Raw genomic sequence first — 19026 nt, forward strand, 5'->3', positions numbered from 1 at the left:
GGTAATTGGATCATGAAGACCATTCCTCCTGTGCTGTTCTCCTAATAATGAGTGAGTCTCATGAGATCCGATGGTTTTATAAGCATCTGGCATTTCACCTGCTTGCACTTCTCCTTTCTGCCACCTTGTGAAGAAGGTGCCTGTTTCCCCTTCACCTTCTGCCATGATTGTAAGTTTCCTGAGGTCTCCCCAGCCATGCTGAACTGTGAGTCAATTAAACCTCTTTCCTTTATAAATTACCCAGTCTCGTGTATTTCTTCATAGCAGCATGAGAATGGACTAATACAGTACGTACAATTACACGTTGCTAGTCCCTTTTCAGTGCTTTAAGGATTTCTGTCTTCCATAGTTTCTGATGAGTAGTCTGTGACCATTCTTATCTTTGTGCATATTTTCTCATTTTTTTCTGACCCTCCCTTCTGAGACTCCAATTACAAATATCCTAGACTTCTTAATATCATTCAAAAGATTACTGATGCTTGTTTCTTTCTTTTTTTTTTTTTTTAAGTTTCCAACTGGTAATCAATTTATTAAAATAGTTGACTTAAACGTCTACAATGGTGACTTCCATCTCAACTCCTGGCTCAATACTGATGGAAGTAATCTGCTTAATAATCTCAGACGGGCTGTACAAGTCAATGAGTCTCTTGTGGATTCTCATCTGGAAACGATCCCATGACTTAGAACCTTCACCACATGGGCTTTTTTTCTTGTAGTGATTAGTAGGTATTCGAACTGGTCTTTTCACTTTGAGATTCTTTTCCTTTGCTCCTCTGATCAAGTCAGCACCCACCTTCTCCAGGGATTTTACGTTGCAGCTTGTTAGAGTGATTCGAATTCGGTGAATTGCCAACTCCTGCTCCATGGTTGTTTTTCCAGTATCCTTAAAAGCCATGGCTGCTGCGTGGCTTCCTGACCGACTTCTTCGGTGGCGAGAGCTAACAGCGGTGAGTCAGGAGCAGGTGTGGGCGGATCGGAGCTCCGCACCACCTACGACCACGTCTTCCTCAAAGAGGTGTTTCATGTTTTAAAATCTTAATTTCCTTCTGTTTCACTTTGGGTAAAATCTGTCTTCAAGTTTGGTGGTCTTTTTTTGGGCCAATATCTAATCTAAAGTTTATCCTATCCAGTATGTTTCTCATTTCAAATATTGTATTTTCTAGCTGCAGAGTTTGATTTGTATTTGACAACGTTTTTTGTTTTTCTCATCGTCTTAAACATTTGGGGTATACTTATAACAATTGTTTTACTGTTGCTATCTGCTAATTCTATCATCTATGAAATTACTAGATCTATTTCTGTTGATTGATTTGATTACTATTCTGGTTGGAAGGCAAAATTTTCCCTACTTTGCTTACTTGGTAATTTTTTTTTATCAAAATAAATTTATAAAAGTAAACTTCATTTACAATTGGACATGATGAATTTTACATTTTTGTGTCCTGGATTTTTCTGTATTCCTTTAAATATTGTCGGATTTCTTTTTTTTTCCCCCGTGGGATGCAGATAAGTTTCTTGGAATTAGCTGGATGGCTTTTGAGTTTTGCTTTTAAGATTCGTTAGGGTGAGTTCAGAGCAGGGCTACTTTGATCTAGGAAATAGCCCTCTGAAGGGTCTCATGTTCTGTGAGATAGGAGGTCTTTCTCCTTTGACTGGTTGACAGCCTAAGCTATTCCTGATTCTTGTAAGGTCTGGACACTGTTCTGCGTACTCCTTTCCCTGGCCTTAGTTCTTTCCCTGGCCTTAGTAGTTACCACACATCCATGCATACAGCAGTGTTCAGCCAAAGTTTGAAAGGATTCAAAGATCTCCAGAGCTCTCTGTGTGTCACTCGTTTCTGTTATTCTATCCCACAAATTCTAAGTGTGTGAAACTCCCTGAAATCAGCACTATGTCTCCTCAACTCAGTGAGACCACAAGCCACTGTTTGGGTTTCCCCTGCCTATGTTGCAGCCTGGAAACTCTTCTCAGGCGAAAAGATCAGGCAACATCAGGGGTCATCTCATTTCCTTCCCTTTCAGAGATCACTGTCTCGGGCTGTCTATTGAACAATGTGTGAAGAAAGATGTTTCATATATTTTGTCTGACTTTCTAGTTGCTTAAGGTAAGAAGGTAAATGCATTCCTAGTTAGTGGATTGTGGCTGGGAGCAGAATTCCAATACTGTTTTTTAATGAGATGTTTTTACTTAATTATTTGAGGATTCCCTTTAGTTATCATAATTTTACATGATGTAAACAGGTAAATGAGAATAATCTTCAAAACATATTTTTCAGTTTTGGGGTGGTTCTCCCAGTTCTGGTTTTTGCCAAAGATAATAGATTTTTAGTATCTGAGTTCCATATGACAATATGTATAAGTCTTGGGTGTATCCATATGGTATGTTATAATGGGAAAAGAAAGATGAAATTCTGCTTTTGTCTGATGTCTTTATAGGTCTTGGAAAGACTAGAAGAAGGGTTGTAAAGTCCATAACTTTACAATAAGACAAAATTAAAAGAATCCAAACCAAAATTGTCCCAGACAATGAAAAGTATCGCTAGGCAGAAGCTGAATCTCTTAAGCTCCCCTGCCAAATCGGCCACGACACAGTCCATAGTTTAACAGTTGTTTCAATTAGGAAACTAATTTTTAGTACTAATTTAAATATTTCATATTAGTATATGAGAATTCTTCCTCCTGTTCAGGCTGTGGTATGGGGAAAAGTCAGTTCCCATCAATACAGATTCATATCTACAAGCACAGTGATGAAATTATCCTCATAGCCCCTTGTGTTTGAACAAGCTGTGTACTTTAAATTTTAATGGGTTTAACACAATATTCAATATATGTTGATTACTGAATACAACAGAAAGTGTAATAAACACTCCTTGAGAAGCTCATGATCTATTTGGGCAGATGGAAAAAATACTTAGAAAAATTAAAAGGTAGTATAGGACCACAGTAAGAAAAATATTTGGGTGCAGGATATAAAGTATCAGTTGAATTGTAGAGGCAATATATACTATGTACTTTTTCGCCTGGGTGACAGGGTGAGACTCTGTCTTAATAAAAAACAAAAAACAAAAAAACAAAAAAACTATGGTTGTTCACTATAACTAAACATCTCTTTTTTTTTTTTTTTTTTGAGACGGAGTCTCGCTCTGTCACCTAGGCTGGAGTGCAGTGGCGAGATCTAGGCTCACTGCAAGCTCTGCCTCCCGGGTTCACGCCATTCTCCTGCCTCAGCCTCCCTAGTTGCTGGGACTACAGGCACCTGCCACCATGCCCGGGTAGTTTTTCTGTATTTTTAGTAAGGACGGGGTTTCACCATTTTAGCCAGGATGGTCTCGATCTCCTGACCTCGTGATCCACCCGTCTCTGCCTCCCGAAGTGTTGGGATTACAGGCGTGAGCCACCGCGCCCGGCCACGTTTCATCTCTTTTAGTCTAACTTACTCATCTACAAAATGGAGATAATACCTGTTTTGCAGTGCAGGCCCTGACACACAGGTAGAGTTGCATAAATTAGCTTCTATTCCTTAACTCTTTTCTTCCTTCCTTCTTTCTAGCTAATTTTTAACTCTCTATCCTAGACAACTTTTGCTAAATGTGTATAACATGTAGTACCTATGCATAGGAATATGTTTTTATAGAACAGAATTATTGAAAACAGCTTCTTACATTTTTGTTATTTTTTCAAAGGCAAGAATTCATGTATCCCTTCTGAGCCAAGGACATGCAATAAAAAGTAAGAGATTCAGAAACTCTGATGATTACTCTCCCAAGAAGGGTGCTTGCTAGGGTGAGGGTCTTGCAGACACAGAAGGAGCTGATGGGATGAACTGTTGGGGTGTTACAAAAGGCCTTCAGGAAAATATGTAATCTAAGGCAAGAAATCAGAGTGAAGATTCCCTCAAGGAAAAAGGGAGTGGTTCTGAAGAATTTAGAAGTTTTTCCAGGCAATAGCCACAGATGCTAGCACAAGGACATGGTGGCCATATAGTGTGAGCAAAAATGCTTAACTTTTTGCTCTTCTTCTAATATTTACTCTATTAACCCAGACAACACGTGTTCCAGAAGCCTCATGATGAGTGGAGAAAGAAACATAAATCAGAAGAAGTGGTCAAAAAGATGCCTATGTTCACTTCCGCCCTTAGGTCTCCAAGCCTCAGTTCCTGGCATGAGGAGGTGGAGGAGAGAAGCTTGGAATAGGATGTGAGATTACAGTTTTAGTATAGACTGGACTGGATATTTGAACACCTGAAAATGAATCTAAATTCTCAAAATGAGGTGGTTCCTACAACTGAAAATAACAAGAAAGCTACAGGATCTCCTGCTATGTTATCCAGGGTTGGAAAAGTGAAATTCAATGGAGCCAGATTAAAAGATGGACTTTGGGACGGGAGCAGTGGTTCATGCCTATAATCCCAGAACTTTGGGAGGCCAAGGTGGGCAGATTATTTGAGGCCAGGAGTTCAAGACCAGCCTGGCCAACATGGTGAAACCCCATCTCTACTAAAAATAAAAAATTAGTCAGATGTGGTGGCCTGTGCCTGTAGTCCCAGCTACTGGGGTGGGTGAAGCATGAGAATCACTTGAACCTGGGAGGCGGAGGTTGTGGTGAGTCAAAATTGCACCCCTGCACTCCAGCCTGGGCAACAGAGCAAGACCCTGTGTGACCCTGTGTCCAAAAACAGACAAAAAACAAACAAAAGCCATGTGGAGTTTGTTAGTCTTTAAACAAATATCCTTCAGGTATTGAACTGAACTATAATTAACTCCTCTTTCACTTGCCATTTCCTGTGCTTCCTTTTCCAACCACTATATCTCCTTTGACACATTTTCTTTTTTCTTTCTCTTTTTTTTTCTTTTTCTTTTTTTTTTTTTATAGTCTCTATAATTAGAGTTAGTAGGGCACATAGCAGGTTTTATTAAGATATCTAGTTCCTCCTCTTAAGGTAACTCATGAGAACCTTTAAGCAAAAGAACTGAAGAATTTCTAATGGGGCAGCTAATCCACTCTTTTGTGCACTCTGTTCTGCTCATGATCTGATGTTAGTTGGGGTTTCTATTTGTGATTCCTGGGCCTTAACCGCTGATGACAGAGTTCGAAATCATTGCTTTCTAACTCTGAGAATGACTGCATAATACGACATCATTTTCTACCACTGAGTGTCAATGGTCTATCTTATTCCTCCTGCCTGTCCTTCTCCTTGAGGAGGAAGATCATCAATGTACTGTGTGGATTGAAGTGGCTTCATACCCCCTTGATGTTAATGTTCTCGTTTGCTTAAAGTCTGAAATGAATATGGATCCCTCATTTATGAAGCACCATGACACTTCCTGGGTAGTGAACAATTAAACAGACTTCCCAGCGACAATGGCTATTTTTTTTTTTTTCTGCTTTTTCACTTCATGGACAATATTGTATGCAAGTTAAATTTGCAACTAGCTTGAGGCTTCACACATGGTGATTTTGAGAAATTGAATTCTGTACCTCAAATATATTTCCTTTTCCTTGAACTTTACATTCAGGTCAGCTGTCCAGTTCTTAAACAATGGGTTTTTGAGAGGCAATGAGCAATACAATAGCATTTTCTCCTTCAATTCTATCTGCCTTTGAAAAAAATAACCTTTTATTTTTGATTCAAAGAAGAGAGGAGTTTTCTTGTCTTTCTACATCTGTTCCAACTCCTCCAAATGCACAAAAATTTTTTCAGAGCATTCCAGAGTTTCTCAGACTGCACATATAAGATTTTGCATATAGATACATCTTGGTCATAATAACCTTCTACCGAATTAGTAGAAAATAGATGTATTCTAGATTTTCATATCTTTATGGCAATATGAATAGACAAGGCTCTTCTTGCAAAAATATCTCCTGAACTGTGCAGGAGATGCTTGGAAGACCCAGTCAAAATTATGAATTATCCCAAGTTCGTATCCTCCTGTGGCTTCCCATATTACAATAATGCCTTTCTTATCCAGGTTCCAGGACTCTCAAGCCCTTGTCCTTCACTTTTCATTTTAGTTTGCATTCATCCAAGTATTTGGATGGAAATTATCAATACCTTATATAAGAATGTATGGGAGGCTGAGGCGGGCGGATCATGAGGTCAGGAGATCGAGACGATCCTGGCTAACACAGTTAAACCCCGTCTCTACTAGAAAAATACAAAAAATTAGCCATGCATGGTGGCAAGTACCTGTAGTCCCATCTACTTGGGAGGCCGAGGCAGGAGAATCGCTTGAACCTGGGAGACCGAGGTTGCAGTGAGCCAAGTTCGTGCCACTGCACTCCAGCCTGGGCGACAGAGCGCGACTCCATCTCAAAAACAAACAAACAAACAAACAAAAAGAATGTCAATGGAGTTAAAAGTATGCTTTTCAGTTTTCAGCCATGGATAAAATTTTGTAGCCTTGCCTAATTCCTAGAGTCTCACTCCATGACGTTTCCTCCTTATTATAAAGATTAGATGGTTTGGCATTGCTGCCATGTGACATTTATACTTCCCAAGCTGCTGTGTCATCTTCTTCTACCATTTAAACTTAGTTTTACTTTAAGTGCACATCTAACCTGTGTGCCTGCGTGCCCAGCACATTTTCCACCTTCTACATTTTATTTGACTGGAGAAATCACCTCAGCCTCTCTAGGTCTCTGCTTATCATCACTCTGCTCATTCTTCAAGCCTCACTTGATTACTGCTTCCTCTGTGATGCTTTCCTGGATTTCCTTAGTAAGACATAATTTCTCCTTTTCATACTTCTGTGGTATTAAGTATGCACCAGTTACATGTGACTCATTTCCAAGTGCTTTGGTGTGGAGTTGTTATTTATGTTCCTTATGTGACTACTGACCACTTTTTTCCAGACTAAATATTGAAACACTTGGCCAGATAATTTTTTCTCAATTTTGAGTTTCCTTTAATAAGTTTTAAAACAAATTTTTGAAATTAAATTACATTTTGTTAGGTTGCAAATCGGACAAAGTCCAACGATGAGGTGAGTTTGTTGTGGTCAGTTGGCTAGTTGCTAAACTCACAGCTGGTTTGTGTCTGCTGACTAGCAAATTATTGGCCTACAGAAAGTCTACATGGGGGAACCAGATTATGATGCAAACATTGCTTGGAGAGCCTTTGATCAAGAGCAGAACAGGTTGGCAGACTTGAGGGATAGGTTCGGCTAGGTCTGATAGAACATTCTAGTTTTGCCAATAGAAGCAAAAACATTGGAAGGACTTCCCCAGGATCTGGATCTCTTGCCACTGGGTAACATTTAATAAGCACTAACATGGTATCCTCTTTCACTTGCCATTTCCTGTGCTTCCCTTTCCAACCACTACATCTCCTTTGACACATTTTCTTTTTCTTTTCTTCTTTCTTTCTTTTTTCTTTCTTTCTTTCTTTCTTCTTTCTTTCTTTCTTCCTTCCTTTCTTTCTTTCTTTCTTTCTCTTTCTTTCTTTCTCCTTCCTTCCTTCCTTCCTTCCTTCCTTCCTTCCTTCCTTCCTTCCTTCCTTCCTTCCTTCCTTTCTTTTCTTCCTTTCTTCCTTCTTTTTTTGAGATAGAGTCTTGCTCTGTCACCCAGGCTGAAGTACTCACTGCAACTTCCACCTCTCTGGTCCCAGCGATTCTTCTGCGTCAACCTCCTGAGTAGCTAGGATCAGAGATGTGTGCCACCACACTCAGCTATTTTTTTTTTTTTTTTGCATTTTTAGTAGAGACAGGGTTTCACCATGTTGGCCAGGCTGGTCTTGAACTCCTGACCTCATGTGGTCCACTGGCCTCGGCCTCCCAGAGTACTGGGATTATAGGTGTGAGCCACTGCGCCTGGTCTCTTTTTCCTTAAGTGTATCAATACCATCATTTTGGCTACTTATTCTGCCCTGGGAGCCATTCTGTTTCTTTAGGAAGTTTTTGCATCTATCAGATCTCATCTTTTATGTTTTGATGTTTAATAGCATTTAAAGCTTTTTGTTTTGTGTTTTTCAAATGATTTGAAAAAAGTGTGCTCGTTAATTAATAAGCAATAAATTCAAACTTTTGTTGCTTTTTTAAGAAAAAAATGAAAAATTCTGTAACAATGTATCTTAGCCATAAAACACTTGTAATCAGCATTCCTCCAGAAATTTCAGGATGTAAGTTATCTCAATGATAATACTAGAAAATCTTGGGAAGCAAGGATATGGCTAACTTTTTATATCATAGATCCCTATTGCCACAACAAGAGTTAAGACTTAGTAAATTCAGTCATGCATTGCTTAACAACTGGGATATGTTCTTGTAACCACCCAATGGGTTCATTTTGCCTGCTGCCTGGATAGAGCCAATTTATCAAGAACCAGGAATTGCAGTAGAGAAAGAGTTTAATTCATACAGAGCCAGCTGAATGGGAGACTGGAGTTTTATTACTCAAATCAGTCTCCCTGAAAATTCGGAAGGTAGTGTTTTTCAAGGATAGCTTGAAGGGCCAGGGAATGGTGCTGCTGACTGGTTGGAGATACAATCATAGGGGTGTGGAAAATGGTCCTCGTGCATTTCTCAAGTCCACTCCTTTTCTTACTTCCTGCTTAGTGGAGGTGTTAGAATCTGCTTCTTGGTGGGGCCACAGGACTGGTTGGTGGGTCCAGGTGGGACCACCAATTATCAGAAATGCAAAAACCTGAAAAGACATCTCAAAAGACCAATCTTACGTTCTATAATAGTGATGTTATTTGCAGGAGTAATTGGGGGAGTTGCAGATCTCGTGGCTAATTTGTTAGTCCTACAAAGTCTAGTCCCCAGGAAAGAAGGGGGTTTATTTAAGGAAAGGGCTGTTATCATCTTTGTTTCAAAGTTAAACTATAAACTAAGTTCCTCCCAAAGTTAGTTGAACCTATCCCCAGGAATGGACAAGGGCAGCTTGGAGGTTAGAATCAAGATGGAATTTGTTAGGTCAGATCTCTTTCACTGTCATAATTTTGTCCCTGTTATAATGTTTGCAAAGGTGGTTTCAGTGTAGACTTTATAAACACCATATACTTAGAGTATACTAAGTTTATTAAAATATTTTTCTCTTTTTGATAACAAATTAACCTTAGCTTACTATAAATTTTTTACTTTTTAAAGTTTTTAATTTTTTTGAACTTTTAACTCTTTTATAACAGCATAAAACACACTTTGTACAACTGTACAAACATATTTTCTTTATATACTTATTCTATAAGTGCTTTCTATTTTTATTTTTTCCCCTTAAACTTTTTAATTTAAATGAAGACACAAACGCATTACCCTAGGCCTACACAGGGTCTGGATCATCAGTATCACTATCTTCCACCTCCACATCTTGTCCCACTGGAAGATCTTCATGAACAATAACACGAAGCTCTCATCTCCTGCGATAACAATGCCTTCTTCTGGAATACCTCCTGAAGGACCTGTCTGAGGCTGTTTTATAGTTAATTTCCTTTTTTACAAATAGAAGGAGTACACTCTAAAATAATGATTAAGATATCGTACAGTAAATACATGCACCAGTAACAGAGTCTGTTATTATCATTATCAAGTTTTATGTACTGTACCTAATTGTGCTACATTTTTGTATGCCTGGCAGTGCAGTAGGTGTGTTTCACCAAGACCACCACAAACATGTGAGTAATGTGTTGAGCTATGACGTTACCAGAGCTACCATGCTGGTATAGACAGGAGACAGGGAAATACTGGGTAGAAGAGGGCAGTTCCCTGGTAAAAGCCTTACTCCCAAGCCTGGAAACCTGCAGCCCTAAATGGGAATAGACATTCCTGTTTATGCACCCAAATGTTACCTTTCGGCCTGCCATGCCGCTCTGTGCTGTACCCATATAAACCCCAAGTCCTAGGCTTGATGAGCAGATGAGCAGATAAGCAAACAGAAGAGCAGAGAAGCAGAAGAGTGGTGCTGCAGAGAAGGTGAGAAGAGAAGGAACATTTGAATGTCAAGAGGAGTTTGGAGGGGGATGGTCAGAGAGGAGATCAGTTGCAGGACAGCCAAACTCCAGGGGAAGATCATCTTCCACTCCAATCCCTTTCCAGCTCCCCATCCATCCTGCTGAGAGCCACCTCCATCACCCAGTAAAATCCCCGCATTCACCATCCTTCAAGTTCATGTGTGACTTGATTCTTCCTGGACACTGGACAAGAACCCAGGTGCCAAGAGGGCACTGAGCTGGTTAACACTTAAGCCATCTGCCGATGGCGGAGCTAAAAGAGCACTGTAGCACACCCACTGGGACTTTGAGAGTCACAGGCACACACCCCTAGATGCCACCGTGGGGCGGGAACCCAAAAGTGCTCGCCCTGGCTCCTGCACCTGTCTGTCTACATGCTCCCTCTCCTATAACGGGCTTGCGCAGCAGTGGCTGCCCAACAGATGAGCCACGCCCCTTCCACATGTCCTGCAAGGGGGATCAGGGAACGCTCCCCCTTCAGTGTTTGTAGCTGATAGGAATATTTTAGCTCCATTATAATCTTATGACACCACCTTTGTGTATGTGGTCTGTCATTGACTGAAGTGTCGTTATGTGGTACATTACTGTGTTTATTGAGTGGATGGTCAACTGTATGAGGTGCTTGAATAATGGGTGATGTGAACCTTGGTTTTACGACATCTTCTGAGAGCTGCTTTCAGGTGAGTATAAGAAGAGATATTTCTAGTCTAGGTCCCCACTCCTTTTCTTAGTTCCTGCTTAGTGGAGGTGTTAGAAAAAAAGGTTGGACTCTGGTACTATTTTCCCCCATTGGTTATATGGACTCAAAGCCATAACTTAAGGAAGAATGTCTATTTTTAGATTTGGTGACTGTTTTAGATAGGTTGCTACAGAAAGTGGTACAAAGATATTTCACACATAGAATATCAAATCCAGGGTGCTTTAGCACTACATTCCAATGGCCTGAGGATGGATGGGTGGAAGCCCTGGCAAGCTGAAATAAACCAGGGCAAGCTCCTCTTTGGAATTCACAAGTCTGACAACTGGTGACTCAAGCTCTAGTCAGGAGACCTGAATGTTATGTCTGGCACCACGACACCTTAGTTTACAGAGATTAATCTAACAGGCCTTCAGTTAGTTTGCTTTATTTTAAAATTCTGCTTAGCTTTTTGTTGCCTACCGAATTTCTCCTGATCTATATTTAGATGTAGGTGAAGGCTCTAGATGTGTGCGCTACCAACACCAGCTCCTGGGAGGGAACATTTTCTCACTCACAAGTAAGTGAACTTTGCTTTCTCCATGAAGAAGAATGACCTGCATGATGGCTTTCAGAAGTGGAGAACGCGGCTCATGGTTCCCTCCATAGTTCCTCCATGGCCTTTGGTTACATCTTCTCTGAATGGAGGAGCTTGGGTTATGTGAAAAGCAGAGCGACCAGACGACACAAATGCTGTAGTGAGAAGGCAGCAATTTAAAATATCAGAAATTTCAAAAGGAAAGGTTTATAATAGTTAGATTTAAAACATGCTCTGAGGCCAGGCATAGTGGCTCACGCCTGTAATCCCAGCACTTTGGGAGGCCAAGGCAAGAGGATTGCTTGAGGGCAGGAGTTCAAGACTAGCCTGTACTACATAACAAGACCCTGTCCTGTCTCTATATTTAAAAAAAAAAAAAGAAACAAAGGAAAAGGAAGAAAAGTGCTTTAATATTCAGAGGCATGAGAGATGCAATGAGTAATATAGGACCTTCTCTAGGCACACTGGGGAAGCACTCTACTGAGGTGGTTCTAATCTAGCCTGGAAAATCTCTCTTCCCTTCATACCTTGTACTTCCTTCTTCTTTGTGACTTTGCTAATGTTTTTCCTTCCTCTTGGAAAAATTTCCTATACTAATCAAAAGGCCCCAAGACACAGGGGGAAATGTGGTAAATCTGAGACTGGAAGGAAATTACCATCTAATATCGCTCTTATACAGTATAACTATTGTTAATATTATTGCTTGGGTCACTCATTTATTCATATCACAAACACTGACTGAGTGCTTATTATTTGCCAAGCATGGGCAATGAAGAGTTGAAGACCAACAAAGCCCCTGCCTTCCCAGAAGCTTATTTGCTTGTGGGGAAAATAAACAGTGGATCAATTAACAAATAAGTAGATAACATAATGGCACAGCCAGGCGTGGTGGCCTCATGCCTGTAATCCCAGCACTTTGGAAGGCTGAGGTGGGAGGATCGCTTAGGCCCAGGAGTTTGAGACCAGCCTGGGAAACATAGGGAAATCCCATCTCTACCAAAACAAAACAAAACAAAACAAACAACAAACAAAACACATGGTGATGTGTGCCTATAGTCCCAGCTACTCAGGAGGCTGAGGTGGGAGGATCACTTGAGCCCAGGAGGCAGAGATTGCAGTGAGCCAAGATCTCCCCACTGCACTCCAACCTGGGTGACAGGGTGAGACCCTGTCTCAAAACAAACAAACAAACAAAACAACCAAAAACCAAAAAAACATAATGTCAGATGGTGACAGTGTTTTGAAGAAAATAAAGCAGGGTAGGGGAACTAGTGATAACTGGTAGATATGGGTTTCTCCATCTCCCGCTGCTTTTGCATCCTCTGTAAGGTGAAAGTGGCAAAGGAAATTCCAGGTTGACTTTTGGGTTCAGTGAGTTTTCTACCCTGTGTCTCTTCACTGCCCTTTCCCTCCCCAGAACCTCTAAGATCTGATCTTTAGATTCTGCAATGTAAGTCAGCTTCCTTCTTCTTGGTTGCCAGCTCACTACATTCTTATTCCTGGATAAACCAAAAATCTCTTCCTTGTTTTCCCATTTTCAAAAAGATGTAGAAATCTCTCACCTGCTCATGTTCCTTCCTTTTTGTCTCATGGGTATATATACCTTTTACAATTTTTTCCCTACCAAATGTAGTTGAATATTGGGATGTAGTCATAACAAACACATAAATACAATCCACCGTATTTAAATGGACTTATTCATTTAGTCTGCTTAAAATCGAGATAGTAACACAGGCACCAGTGGGTTTCTCTGCAAACTCTGGGCATTTTTAATCCTGGCAATTTTTAAATTGCTTAGCAGTAAAATGGTCAGGCAACAGCACCTATTGTTATGAATCTCTGCCCCTTCTTACCTCAATGAGGCTATCATTTCTTTCTATCAATTCTGCTGACAGAATTAAGAAGTGCCATTGACTTCCAGTTTGTTCAGTGTTTTTATTCTTAGGATGGGAGTGATGACTTGTAACCTCTTTCCATCTAGAGACTCAATTTAAGTCTACCTCTTTCATTCAGCCTTCTCTCACCATTTTCAGCTGCCTGGAATGCTGCCTTTCTCTCAGTTCCTATTTTTGACATTAAAGATCAGGGTACTTAGTTATATTGTACCTCACACCAATCATTTTACTTGTTAATATCTTTTTTGCTAGTTAGATTGTGACATTTTGGAATAAAAGAAAAAATATCTTTTTTAACTTTACAGCTTCCCAGATTTCATTAGATTAGTATAGATTTGAGTGCCTTTTATACATCAGGCAATGCCTAGTGTATAATATTTTTACTTATGGGTTTTAGCATTTAACTTATCTAATGATCACAACATTCCTATGATGTCATTTGTTTTCATGATTTGTTGAAAGTTGATGGTCACAAAGTTTAAAAAGTTGTCTGTGGTCATAATTTTTGAGGAGGCAGAGCTAAGTTTTGAACTCAGGCCTGTTTGATTCTGAGAACAATCATGTGCTCCTTCAGCTGAACCACACAGCCCCTCTTAGAGCTTTGTCTCCATAGACACTAAATGTATTCTTGTTGATTGAGTGAATTAATGGATGAACTATCTGGAGTTCCTTCTGCTTCTGTTTTCTTCTCTGTAAAAACGAAGATCATTGCAGGAATCTGAACTAATAATAGTATAGTCCAACTGAGTTCCGTTAATTTGGTAATCAAGAGAAAGTAGAGTTAATTAACTAGAACCCTTTGCCATGACTGCTCTCTAAACTTTTCATCGCTTTTCTCTGAAAGTCCGGTCCTGAGCTCTATTACAAGATAGAACATTTTAGCCACGATTGAAGAGAGCACTATTAACATTTTATGTCATTGGTTCCTTTTTTCCTAATACTGTGGGATTAAAACAATGTTCACCAAATTCTGGATGTTCTATTCCTGTTTTTTCATGATGTTTTATAATCCAGGCCTTCTTCATAGAGACAAAGGGCTATGTTTTATAACTGCCAGGGTCAAGAAAAGAACAGCTTGTGTGAGATCCTTAAAGAAATAGCTAAGCAGTAACTTCAGACCTTCTGTATGTTTTCCTCAACATTTTCTCTCACTTTTTGTCTCCCTACAACTCAGTTTTAGAAAACAAAAACACAACACAATTTTGCCTTTTTAAAAGATAGTACGGCTGGGTGCAGTGGTTCACGCTTGTAATCCCAGCAATTTGGGAGGGGGCAGATCACCTGAGGTCAGGAGTTTAAGACCAGCCTGGCCAATATGGTGAAACCCTGTCTCTACTAAAAATACAAAAATTAGCAGGGTGTGGTGGCAGGCCCCTGTAATCCCAGCTACTTGGGAAGCTGAAGCAGGAGAATCACTCGAACCCAGGAGGCGGAGGTTGCGGTGAGCCGAGATCGCGCCACTGCACTCCAGCCTGGGTGAAAAAGTAAGACTCTGTCTCAAAAAAAAAAAAAAAAACAAAAAAAAGGTAATATACGTGTACTGTAAAACTTTACAAAGTACAGAAAATATCTAAAGAAAAAGAAATAACATCTCACAACCTCATCATCTAGATATGACTGCTCACATTTTGACGTATTTCATTTCAGCTTTTAATTAATTTTTGCAGAAGACATTTATTTCAGATATTCTAACTTTATAATCTATAGAATTTTAATGATATTTTTGTATGACGTCTATCATAAACATTTCTGCATGTCATTGAAATATTTACAAATATTATTTTTATTTAAAGGATGCATAGTTAATTGATATAACCCTTCTTTTAAAATTGGTAATTTCACATACCTGGAGATGAGCAGATGTGAAACAAACAAGAAAGGGTAGGAGATAGCTAGTCTCTTGACTTATATATCTATTTTCAATATGACTTGAAAAAAAGAACTTAACTTAGAGACCTCTAGAATAGTTAGCACAAATAGATTTCTCAGTGTGGTTAAGATGAAGTACAGATCCTAAATTTACTCTTTTATGGGAGATAAATAAAAACTGGATAAGATATATACAGCAACAGTTTTCAAGACATTATACCTCAGACAACAAAGGCTAATGACCTGTGAGAGAGGGAAAACAAATTAGGTGAGCCTATGATTGCCCCAGTTTACTGCCTGGAGAGAGATTCCAGGCCTAGGTGCAGAGAGAAGGGCTGCAAATGGAAACTATTGCTCTTTCTGAGTTGAGGAGAGAGACCTGAGTGTCTGCAGGTACTAAGATAGCTGCAATTCATGAGGAAGAGTTCCAGAGAAAAGAAAACTGAACAGAGAGTGAGCTCTGGATTTCTGTAGTGTTCCTGCTGACTCTTCTGCTGAATCATGATCAGTGCCTGTGTGTGGCTGGAGAAAGAACCTCTGAAAAGGTTTAGAGGGACAAATCCTTGGTATCACATAGGTCTGGGAATAGCTCCTCTTTCCACCAGAAAGAGTATAAAACCACGTAATTCACGGGATATCAGGTAGCGTACTCAGAAGGGTTTTGCTTCAGCAGTGAGAAAAAATTAGACCTAGACCAAATGTTGCTCTGATCCTAACAAAACTTAAAAATTGAGACCCTAAAGGATAAAACTGTTTCCAGGTAACTTAAATATATACCAGAACAAAGCCGAAGAATATGGGAATATGAAAATATCTAGCAGTCAGTAAGATAAAATTCATAATATCTATCATGCAACCAAATATTACCATGAATATAAAGAAGCATGAAAATAAATACCCATAATTCCAAGAAAAATCAATTACACATAATTGCCCCGTCAATGACACAGATGATGTAATTAGTAAACAAAGAGCTAATTATAACTCTGCCAACTCTAGCCATTACACATGTTCAAAAGGCTAGAGGAAAGATTAAATCAGGACACAGAAGAAATAAAAAGACAAAATAAAATATCTACAGATGAAAATTACAATATCTGAGATGAAACATAAGCAAGATGGGATTCGCAGCAGATTAGGTGTAGAAGAAGGATTAATGAACATCAAAGCATATATGACAACAGTAGCATAAAGTCTGTAAGAAAAGAAATGGAAACATAGTCGTATAAGGTTTTACACTATGTATGAAATGGTGTAGTATCACTTGAAGAGAGACTGTGACTAAAGACCACTGTACCCTCTTAGGGGAAGAAAAATATCTTTTTTTCCTACCCATCCTGGGTTCACAGCTGAGGCCACTATAACAAAAAACAGATTAACAACACAGAAGCGTACACATTTACTTGGTGTAAGTGTTACGTGATGCAGGAGCCGTCATAAGGAAAGAAGACTCAAAGAAACAGACCTGAGTATTTTTATAGTAGGTTTGATGAAGAATGGATAGTCATGGAGAAATATAATAGAACAATGGGTGTATGATCTAAAGGTAGTCAACTGGGGGAAATTTAGCAGGGTTTGCTTGTTCAGATTTTTCTCCTTGACGTTTTGTCGTGAGAGGCAAGCATGTTTCTTTTCTCTGGGTATAGGGAGGGCACCTCTCACATGAGGGATGTAGGATCTGCTTCAGAGAAGTGCCGGGGAAGAACAGTGACCTTCCTGCTTCTGCAGTTTTCTTAAATTCATATAACTTAAATATTTAATATGCTAAGGTGTTACATTTGGGGGTAGTACATCTTGATACCCATCACCTGAAACCAACCACTTTATAACAGTAACACAAAGAGTTGTAGATAATATGCCATAAAGGTGGTAAAATGGAATCATTGGAAAAGTCAATTCATCCAAAAGAAGGCTGAAAGAGGAAAGCAAAAACAAAGAAGAGATGGGAGAAATAAAAAGTAAATCATAGGGACATGAGCATCCCTTAATTTTGGTACACAGGAGGGGTTCGAGGGGTGCCGTCAGATACCAAAGGATGACTGTATATTTTTTAAATTAAGAGACTTTCATTCTTTAAATATTCTTGGACTTAAAGTTTTTTAAAAAGAAAACAAATCAAAGCATACTATAGTTGCTAAAACCAATCATTTTGGTAGTATATTCAGTGACTGAAATGATAGGGAGCATCAATCATTATTTCTTCAATATCAAGTTATCCTTACTGAAAAAATAAGATATAACTGGGAAATATTCTTGGATCCCTTACACATCCACTTAATTTCTTAAAAGAAGAAAGATAAAACACATGTAACAACAGAAACAAATAAACCATTTACTGTAACATTCCAGGAATCATGGGCTCCTTTTCTTCTTCCCCAGTTTATTTATTTACTTATCTTTATCACCTAGTAGTAGTTTGTTTCCTTTGATAGAATATATGGCAGTCCCACATTGGTGACAACTGGTGCTCCCTTCATCCAACTGGATCATTTTGAGATTCAGTTTTACATCTTTTTAGCATTTTCTTTGTGTTCCTATATCAGTTATGATGAGCCACTGATAATATTTTGTTCTAAAACGAAACATGTTACTTAGTACATTTTTTTTAGTGTCTTGCTGACTTTTAAAATTTGAATGATGTACAGACTTTGTTTTTTAATGAAGTATAAATATTTGCTCATGATTTCTAAATTCCTTATAAAATAAAATTAATTCAATCTGCAAAAAATTAAATGGTAAGAGAGTAAACTCATCACTTAGATATTCATATTAAACGTAAATGGCCTAAACACCCCAACTAAAAGTTAAAAATGGTCTAATTGAATAAAATACCAATATCCAACTATATCTTGCCTATAAGAAAATATTGCCACTTTCAGTATAAAAATACAAATAGGTAAAAGATAAAAGGATGGAAAAAGACATACTATTTTAAATTAATCAAAAGAGAGTGGAGTGGCCATATTGAGTAAATTAGACTTCAAAGCAAATAATATTAATACTACCAGGGATGAAGAACATTATTTCATAATAATAGATGTAAATTGATAAAAAGGAAGTAACAAATTTAAACATTTATTCACCTAATATCAGAACTCTAAAATACATAAAGAAAATGCTGATATAACTTCAAATAGAAACAGATAAATCCACTGTTATAGTCAGATTTCAGGACCTTTTTCTCAATAACTGATAGAAAAAACAGACAAAAATATCAGTAAGGATATAGAAAAGCTTCAAAATATTATCAATCAACTTGAATTAATTAATATTTATGGGGCCAGGCTTGATGCTCATGCCTCTAATTCCAGCACTTCGGCAGGCCTTGAGCTCAGGAATTCGAGACCAGCCTGGGCAACACACACACACACACACACACACACACACAAACACACACACGCATATATATGTATATATACACACACACGCAACACATCAGCTAGCAGCAGAATACACATTTTCTTCAAGAGCACACAGAATAATTAGCATGATATGCTATATTCTAGGCCATAAATAAATCTCAACAGACTTAAAATAATTCAACTAATACAAAATATATTCTGTAACTACAATGGAATTAAATTTGAAATCAATAGCAAAAGATATCTGGCAAATCCCCAAATATTTGGTAACTAATACCATACTTCTAAATGAACCAGGGTCAAATAAGAAATCAAAATAGAAATTAGAAAGTGTTTGACTAAATTAAATACACATTTCAAAATTTTGAGATGCAACAACAGCAGTATTTAGAGGAAAATTTACAATAGTATAGACCTATATTAGAAAAGAAGATCTCAAACCAGTGACCTCAGTTCCTACCTGAAGAAACTAGAAAAGGAAGAGCAAATAAATCCAAAATAAGCAGAAGAAAGTAAGTAATAAAGACCAGAGCTGAAATCAATAAAGTAGAAAACAGAAAAACAAAACCAAAAAAATCTAATAACACCCAAAACTTGTTATTATGCAGATCAGTAAGATTGATAAACCACTGGCCAGACTGATTAGGAATTTATCAAGAAGAAACAAACAATTTTCTTTTTTTG

General features: G+C 38.5%; 1 protein-coding gene and 1 pseudogene across 1 annotated transcript in view; one reads left to right on the forward strand and one right to left on the reverse strand.

Annotated features, from left to right (window-relative positions):
* Positions 1–383: 383 nt before the first annotated feature.
* Positions 384–897, reverse strand: LOC702470 (small ribosomal subunit protein uS10 pseudogene; annotated as a pseudogene).
* Positions 898–10571: 9674 nt separating this feature from the next.
* The window catches only part of TMC1 (transmembrane channel like 1), a 174169-nt gene continuing 165714 nt past the window's right edge, over positions 10572–19026 (forward strand). The window contains exons 1-2 of the mRNA XM_015117946.3: positions 10572–10622; positions 11087–11198. Of these exons, the coding sequence (XP_014973432.1) occupies positions 10572–10622; positions 11087–11198 (163 nt within the window). The remainder of the gene's footprint in view (positions 10623–11086; positions 11199–19026) is intronic.

This window comes from Macaca mulatta, chromosome 15, assembly GCF_049350105.2.
Source record: "Macaca mulatta isolate MMU2019108-1 chromosome 15, T2T-MMU8v2.0, whole genome shotgun sequence".
NCBI lineage: Eukaryota > Metazoa > Chordata > Mammalia > Primates > Cercopithecidae > Macaca > Macaca mulatta.